The sequence below is a fragment of the Chiloscyllium plagiosum genome, chromosome 37 (genome assembly GCF_004010195.1).
Source record: "Chiloscyllium plagiosum isolate BGI_BamShark_2017 chromosome 37, ASM401019v2, whole genome shotgun sequence".
Lineage (NCBI taxonomy): Eukaryota > Metazoa > Chordata > Chondrichthyes > Orectolobiformes > Hemiscylliidae > Chiloscyllium > Chiloscyllium plagiosum.
In genome coordinates, this window is record NC_057746.1 from 20,184,495 (window position 1) to 20,193,293 (window position 8,799).

General features: G+C 50.0%; 1 protein-coding gene across 3 annotated transcripts in view; it reads left to right on the forward strand.

Annotated features, from left to right (window-relative positions):
• Positions 1-6,782, forward strand: part of polr1h (RNA polymerase I subunit H) — a 10,379-nt gene extending 3,597 nt beyond the window's left edge. For all 3 annotated transcript variants that reach the window (XM_043678035.1, XM_043678037.1, XM_043678036.1), the window contains exons 3-5: positions 2,501-2,607; positions 5,192-5,301; positions 6,193-6,782. In XM_043678035.1, the coding sequence (XP_043533970.1) occupies positions 2,501-2,607; positions 5,192-5,301; positions 6,193-6,217 (242 nt within the window). In that variant the 3' untranslated portion in view covers positions 6,218-6,782. The remainder of the gene's footprint in view (positions 1-2,500; positions 2,608-5,191; positions 5,302-6,192) is intronic.
• The last annotated feature ends 2,017 nt before the right edge of the window (positions 6,783-8,799 follow it).

Genomic DNA, 8,799 nt, shown 5'->3' on the forward strand with positions numbered 1-8,799 from the left:
CTCACACACCTCACCCCTCACACAGACACACACCCACTTCCCACCCCCTCTCTCACACACATACACACACATGTCACCCCTACGCACACAACCCCCACACACACCCTCCCCCACCACACCGGTCAGGGGAAAGTACCTGGCTGCAAGGAAGTCGACATGTTTTAAAACAACGTCTGTTGGGTGTGACCATCTCTGGTTAGGCTGATATCTACTGCCCAGGGGGTAGTCAAGAGTAGTCCAGATGTTGGCCAGACCAGGTAACAATGGCAGATTTCCTTCCCTGAAGGACATTTGTTAATCTGTGAGACAGTCGACAGCGGTTGGTTACACAATTTCCAGGTTGAATTTTACCCTCTGTCAGGGTGAAAGCAAGTCCCCTGAATATGAGCCCAGGGTTCTGGATTATTAGCCTGGTGATAACAACACCAACGAACCTGGAGGCAGAGGGTCACTCTCAAGATAATCCATGAATAAAACTACATTGTGCTTTGACCTGTACTGTCGTACTAAAGGCTCCCACAGCAAGTACTGAATGGGCTAGATCAAAATAAGACTGTCTCCTCTTTTAAACTGAAACTGAAGTTCTCTCTACTCTGTTAAACAGAAAGTAAAGCTCCTTCAATCCCTATCCCCAGCAAGCACTCCCAGGACAGGGACAGCCCAGGGTAGGATAAAGAAAGTAAAACTTCCTTGACACTGTCTCCATCAAACACGCCCAGGACGTGTATAGGATACTTCACCAGATGAAGGAGCAGCGCTCCGAAAGCTTGTGATTTCAAATAAAGCTGTTGGTCTACAGCCTGGTGTCATGTGACATCTGACTATGTCTGGCATGCGGTTAGGTACAGAGTAAAGTTGTCTCTACACTAAACTGAAAGTAAAACTAACTCTACGTTGTCTCCGTCAAACGCTGTCAGGGAAAGTACAGCATGGTATTAGATCCATAGGGAAGCTTCTATATTCTAAATGGAGAGTAAAGCTCCCATTCTTTTAAACTTTAAAGCTCACTCGACACTGTCACCAGTTTCCCCATTCTCCCCCCCCCTTTTGCCAGTCCCAACCTTCCAACTCAGCACCACCCTCTTGAACGGTCCTACCTGTCTATCTTCCTTCCCACCTTCACATTCCCAGCTACCTTACCCCAGCCCCACTCCCCTCATATTTATCTCTCAGCCTTCTTGACCCACCAGCCTCATTCCTTGATGAAGGGCTTGTGCCTGAAACATTGACTCTCCTGCTCCTCGGATGCTGCCTGACTGGCTGCGCTTTTCCAGCACCTCACTGTTCCAACTCTGAGCGTGAGTTTCCTTTTGTATTTGAGATACTTACACACTTGATGGAACTGCAGACGCCAACTTCTGTGAACAACCAAAATGTATTAAGAAGAACAAGTTTTGGAGGATCACTTCGCAGTGCTCGGGAAGTGTGTCAAGAGATGCTCTCTGAACAAAAGGACCAGTCCTTCCTTTATACAGTACAACAGTTTCACGTTACAGTCAGTAACGCCCACAAGACGACCCCCCCCAGCCATTCCCCCCCCAGTCACATGCCACTCGAGACACATCATTTCCAGAAACAATGTCATGTAACTCACCCCTTAATGGCCAGATCTGTTGTGAATCATTTTTTTTTAAACTGCAGGATGTAGTCAGAATTTTAATTGTAATGTTCTTATTGATTGGGGGCGACACGGTGGCTCAGTGGTTAGCACTGCTGCCTCACAACGCCAGGGACCCGGGTTCGATCCCAGCCTCAGGCAACTGACTGTGGAGTTTGCACATTCTCCCCGTGTCTGTGTGGGTTTCCTCTGGGTGCTCCGGTTTCCTCCCACAGTCCAAAGATGTGCAGGTCAGGTGAACTGGCCATGCTAAGTTCCCCGTGGAGTTAGTTGCATTAGTCAGGGGTAAATATAGGGGAGTGGGTCTGGGTGGGTTGGCTCTTCGGAGGGTCGGTGTGGACTTGTTGGGCCAAAGGGCCTGTTTCCACACTTGAGGAATCTAATCTAATTTCTGAATAGGGATGATAATGTAATTCTTTTACACTGAGTAACTAGGAAATGGCCATGCAAGTGGATCTGAATGTCATGAGATGGGAATGTAAATTCCTTACATTCTACCTGTAAGACAGAGACATTCCACCCTACCCTCGAGACATCCCATTTCCTGGGGGTCAGCAGAGCAAATTAACCCTTTAATACCACACGATCTCCAGAATCTGCAGTCCTCCCTTTGTTCTCAACACTGTCCCCATCAAACACACCCAGAACATGTACAGCATGGCGTTAGGCACAGAGCAAAGCTTTCTCTACTGTGTTAAACAGAAAGTAAAGCTGCCTTGAAAGTGTCCCCCCATATCCAGTACTCCCAGGGCCGGATTCAAACTGAGGGCCTAGTTTGAAGGTCGGGTTTACTTTGTGGGCTGGGGCTTTGACTGGCTGCACTTAGCCCACGGCCTGTGGCTCGCGTCTGGTTTTCTGTCGCTGACAACTTTCTTCTTCCAGAGTTTGAAGGAATGGAGATCCACTCAGAAATGGTGTTTAACAATCCAGACGTCATGCGGTCAAACCTGGCCGCTGAGAACGAGGATGGGGATCTCAAGGGGCCTGTGGTGAGTGGCCGTGAGGGAGGGATACTGCGGAGGCCAGGAGCGGTAGCTAATCTGCAACGCTCAGGAGGAACATTCTTGCGAAAGGGATCCAGATGTACACAGCAGTGGGGGGGGGGCGGTTGATGAAGTGGGAAGTGCATCAGGAACAGGGGGACAGCTTTAAACGAAGCGAGAGGTTTTGAATACAATGTCTGATTGGGTGTTGTTCAAGAGACACAACAAGTCAGGTGTTAGGACATGGGGCGTGGGAGGGTTATTCGGATGGAAGAGTGTGTTAGGAGGGGAGGGAAACAGAGACAGCCGATATTGTGAGTGGTGCAAGTTGGAGCATGAAATTGCAGAGGTAGCGAAAAATTAAGAGATGAGGAAACCATGGTGTATGGGTATCAACATGGGTAAATTCATTCTGGACTTTAATAAGAGAGAGGACCCACTCAAAATGGTGAAAATGCGAAAAGACTAGAGGTTCAAAGGTACGGGGTGTGGGTCTCCGCATTCGCATAACTAAGCGTCAGGGAATAATTAAAAAGGCTAATGGATTCGAAGTCTATAAAATTATGAGATGCGTAGGTACGGTTGACGGTCAAAATGTTTTTCCAAGAATTGAAATGTCTAATATTGGAGGGGTGTGCATTTAAGGTGGGGGGGGGAGTTCAAAGGAGATGTGAGGGGCCTTTTTGTTTTACACAAAGGGTGGTAGGAGTCTGGAACGTGCTGCAGGGGGTGGGGTGGTGTGGGCAGAGACGATAGGAGCGTTTAGGTGCCCTTTAGATAAGCATGTGTATACGCAAGGAGTGGAGGGATATAGAGCAAGGCCAGGCAGGAGGGATTAGTTGAATTTGGCGTCATGTTCAGCACATGGGGCCAGTTCCTGCACTGTACTGCTCTGTGTTCTCAGTCCTTCTGTCAAGAGGTGTAAAATATTGAAGGGATGGAATGGGAGTAACTGAGAGCAGTTCTGGGCACAACTCCTTCAGAAGGAGGTATCAAACTCAGGGAGAAGAAAAAGATACCTAGATCCAAGGAGAGATGACCCAAACTCGGACTGTACGTCAATTACCGTTATGGGGTTGATCTGATTTAAAACTTCAGGATATTATGAGATCAAAATGTGTCATTACACTCCCCCTGACCAATGGAAATATTTCCTAACGTTAGGGGCTGGGGTAAGCTGAGGCGTTTCCGTATCGCCCAAAAGATGAGGGAAGTTTGGAAACACAGTTCCGCAAAGAGCAATCAGTTTGTCGTGACTGTAGTTGGGGGTTGTTCCAGGATATGGGAAACAAAAGCAGCAACGGACAGTCAGGCCACAGATTCACCATGATCTCACTGAGCAGGTGGAACATGGTCACATTAACCCTCACATCATCCACCAAGTCCAAACTGTGTGCCCGCTGTAAAACCGTGGGAGGTGGTACTCTGAATACAGAGGCTGGGTCTCAGTAGGAGGGAACTGGATAAAGGCGAGGTCTTGTACTTTGGTAAAACAAACAAGGGCAGGACTTGTACACTTAATGGTGGAGTCATGCCTGGTGAAGGAATGCCTGAAACATCGATTCTCCTGCTACTTGGATGCTGCCTGATTTGCTGTACTTTTCCAGCGCTACACTTTTCGACTCCTGGTTAGTGTTGTTGAACAGAGAGACTTAGGGGTTCAGGTACATAATTCTTTCACATTTGCCTCACAGCTAGACAAGGTGATTAAGAAGGCGTTCAGCATACTTGCCTTTATTGCTCAGACCTGTGAGTATAGGAGTTGGGATGTCATGTTGAGGTTGTACAGGACATGAGTGAGGCTGCTTTTGGAATACTGTGTCCACTTCTGGTCACCCTGCTGTAAGAAAAATATTAACTCGGAGAGGGTTCAGAAACGATTTACCAGAGCGATGCCAGTGCTGGAGGGTTTGAGTTATAAGGAGAGGTTGGAGTGTTACAGATTGAGGGCTGACCTTATAGAAGTTTATAAAATCATGAGGGGCATGGATAAGGTGAACAGACAAGGTCTCTCCCCAGGGTGGGGGAGTTCAAAACTAGGAGGTACATTTTTTAAGAAGAAAAATTTAAAACAAACATATGGGGCAATTTTTTCACATGGAGGATGGTTAGTATGTGGAATGAACTGCTGGAGGAAGTGGGATGGGGGTACAGTTCCAATATTTAAAAAGCATTTGGACAGGTATATGAATAGGAAAGGCTTATGGGCCAAACAGGCAAGTGAGACTAGTTTAGTTTGGGAAATCTGGTACCCATGTGACCCATGTCCCTCGAAGACACGCAAATGGGACTGGTGTAGCGTGGGAAACATGGTTAGCATGGCCGTATTGGACTGAAGGGTCTGTGTCCGTGCTGTGTGACTCTGTGACCTTGAATGGGAGAAGGCTGACGTAGGCGGTGTTGCATAGGCGGGGATATGAGCACGTGGGTAGGCAGGCGGCCATTTGAGAGGGTGGGGCACGGTGCAGGTGGGTGCCGTCCGTGGTTGGGAGGGGAGGGGTGGTCTGGAGGAAGGGAACCCGAGGTGGGTGTGGGTACATTTGCCACCCGCTGACCTGCGCCTGTTGCACCCCTCCCCCCACCCACCCAGGTGGACCGGAAGTGCTCGCGGTGCGGACACGAAGGGATGGTGTACCACACAAGGCAGACCCGCTCGGCAGACGAAGGGCAGACTGTGTTCTACACGTGCACGAGCTGCAGGTGGGTGCAGGACCAGACACGGGGTGGGGAGAGGGAGGGGGTGGCTGGATCGGCTGGGGAAGGTTTAGTCACGGTAGGGTGGGTATTGGATTGGGGGGGGGGGGGCGGGGGTGAGCGAGACGCAGCCTCCAAGGTTTTAGGTTAGATTCCCTACAGTATGGAAACAGGCCCTTCAGCCCAACAAGTCTACACCAACCCCTCCGAAGAATAACCCACCCAGACCCATTCCCCTCTGACTAATGCACCTAACACTACGGGCAATTTAGCGCGGCCAATCCACCGAACCTGCACATCTTTGGACTGTGGGAGGAAACCGAAGCACCCGGAGGAAACCCACGCAGACACGGGGAGAATGTATAAACTCCGCACAGACAGTCACCCGAGGGTGGAATCGAACCTGGATCCCTGGCGCTATGAGGCAGCAGTGCCAACCACTGAGCCACCGTGCCACCCTTTCCTTTATGGCCGTTGGTGGGCAAGGCTGGCATTTACCAGCGGTTCGTTTCAGCCGCAGAGTGCCACGGGTCCACACTAACAGGTAGACCGACCGATTCAGGAAGGGCGATTTTCCCCTCCCCTAAGTGCACGAACGAACCAGCTGATTGGGGGCTGGGGGCTGTGTTGTGCGACTATCGACGATTGTTTCCCGGTCACCGGGGCTAACGTCCCGCTCCTGACATTTCCCACCTGTGGCTGTGCAGCAGAGTCGGGCTGGTTCCGGGAGGGTAGCTGTGTTTGGGAAATCGGGGCTTGGAGCGGGGTGGGGTGGCCAGAAAGTGCGGTGGGTGGACGACGCCTCAGTCTGGCAAAACCTCCCACCCCCAACCCCGACCAATGCCTGTGACTCTGTCCTCCTGTTTTATCGCAATGTCACACATCTCGTTCTTTCAGATACCAAGAAAAGGAGGACTCCTAACCAGGGTTGGGAATGGCTGAGAGCGTGTGGCGAGACGTCGGACTGACCCTCAGAGAAACTGGTTTGGTGGAGGTTTGCTGTAGCAGTAAAGTGTCCTGGACTGACGCACAAACACGGGAGGCATAGCCTCAGCAAGCTGGGACTGCCCTTTGAACCAGGGGACTGCGGGTGCAGCCAATGAAGTGATTACTGTTCGGGGGGGGGGGCTCTGTTATCTCCCGCTCCTTCATTTCATCTTCACTCCTCCCCCCACCCTCTCTGTTCAATCCGCCCACAACCCCCCCCATCACCCTTTCTTCCATCTTTCCTTCTTTCCCTCCCATTCCCCTCTTCAATCCGTTCTCAACCCCCCTCCTCATCGCTCTTTCTTCCATCTTTCCGTCTCCCCTTCTCTCTCACTCTGTCTCTCTCACACTCACTTCTCTGTCTCCCGCCACCCATATGATATTCTGTTCTAGATTGTGTAGATAAGCAAACCAAATTTAGATTGTAAGAGTCTGTGAGACGCTGTCGCATAATGTTGGCTTAACTGGGGATTCATGGGTAATAAACAAAGCTTCATGTATCGTAGCGTCAAAGCCTATTGTTTGTGTGCCACCCGTTCCCATTGTGAAACGTCCAAGGTGCTCTGCACGGGTGTGAGCAACCAGAATCTCTGGATCCCTGGGTAGCACCCCCGCCAGGGATTGCCCATGTATGTATCAGGCTGGCGTAAAACCTATCCAGGGCACTGACACCCTGAGGAGATCGCTTGGAGCAGTGGGCTAAGGTGACATGGCTGGTGCGACTCAGGAACAGGAACACGCCTGACGGGGACAGACAGATACATCACGTGCCAGTCTCACCATCCATCAGGTGGCACAGGGTCGGTTCCCCCTCCCCGGGTAGTCTGTCCTGGCCTCACTTCGCCCCGATCTCCCGTCTGCACTCGCCAGCTTTCCTCGGGCCTCAAAGCCACTGATTTTCTCGACGCTCTGCGGGATTCCTGCTGCAGATTTGCTCTTCGCAGTCTCTGAACCACCGCTACCTGATAACGCTGCTGTGCTTTCTGATCTCACGTGCCCCTGAATTTCAGCCCACCTGACGAATGCGCACGAATGGCTCACTGTTTTTTTTTGATGTGCTGTCAGGATTGCGTCGTGGGTCGGAAAGTGCTCGTGGGGCATTTCAATGCATTTCTGCTTTGTGCAGTATAAGAGTGCCATTGTTCAGATCATTGCCTGTGATCAGTTGCAGCATTGAGTACACTGCAGTTTCTTCATAATGTGTCTTGGAACAATGTGACCCTGCTTAAATTGCCACATATTGATCTTTTCCAACAGTCTGAAACAATCCTCTGTTTGTTTTATGTGTGCTCTCGTTCAGTTGAGTGATTGAAGCAGCACATGTGAGTCATGTGCAAAAACTAATTCCTGGGGCCATTTGGTGGAGCAAAATCTTAAATGGGTTTATGGCAACGTCATCTGCTATTTGCAGAAAAATACACAAATTTTACACCAGAACAAACAATTAAAAGTTCGGACAGTAGAAAGTTGAATACTCCTGCCAAGGAAGAAGATGCATCCAGGGTCATGATGGATGGAGGTAGTTGAGATCGTATATTGGCTAAAAGAAATGGTAGAGATTAGTATCAGAAAGGCTGGTTGCGGTTAATGCTGATAAACCGTCAACACCAGATGAGGTACATCAAAGGTGGTGAGCAAAGGAATGGTGGAAATTGCAGAGGCACTGACCATAATCCTCCTCAAAGACAGGATTGGTGGTAGCGGTCGAAAGAAATGCAGATATTGCACCCCCGTTCAGGAAAGGATGTAAGAAGAAACCCAGCTTCTACAGGCCCGTTACTCTTAACATCAGTGCTGGGCAGGCTTTCAGAGAGGATAAGCTGGGGCAAAATTAACAGCCGCTCAAGGATTACTTAAGGAAAGTCAGCACAAAGGTTACAATGCTTTGCTTATCGGGACTTTTTTGAGGTAACAGAGGGTTGATGAGGGTAGTGTTTGATATGGTGTATTTGAGCTTCCAGAAGCTAGCTTGTGAATGCACAAGGTCACGCTCGAAGAAAAGGGACAATGGCAACAGGGAACATGAGTGGTGAACGATTGGTTTTTCAGACATGGGGAGAAAAATATGATACGGTGTCCCTCAGAGGTCAGTGTGGTACTAGGGCCACTGCTGTTCTTGTGAGTTTGACTTTTGCTTTTGACTAAATAGCACGTGTGCCATGTACACAAACGGAACAGGTTCAATCCTTATCCTGATTCTTGGTGTTTATGGAGGTTTGCCTCCTTTCAGTGTCCATTGTGGAGTAGTACCCCACAAGCTATATATAACCAATTGTCTGTGTCCAAGATGCCGTGGGCGGCACGGTGGCCCAGTGGTCAGCACTGCTGCCTCATAGCGCCATGAGACCCGGGTTCAATTCCCGCCTCAGGCGACTGACTGTGTGGAGTTTGCACGTTCTCCCCGTGTCTGTGTGGGTTTCCTCCGGGTGCTCTGGTTTCTTCCCACAGTCCAAAGATGTGCAGGTCAGGTGAATTGGCCATGCTAAATTGTCCGTAGCCTTAGGTAAGGGGTAAATG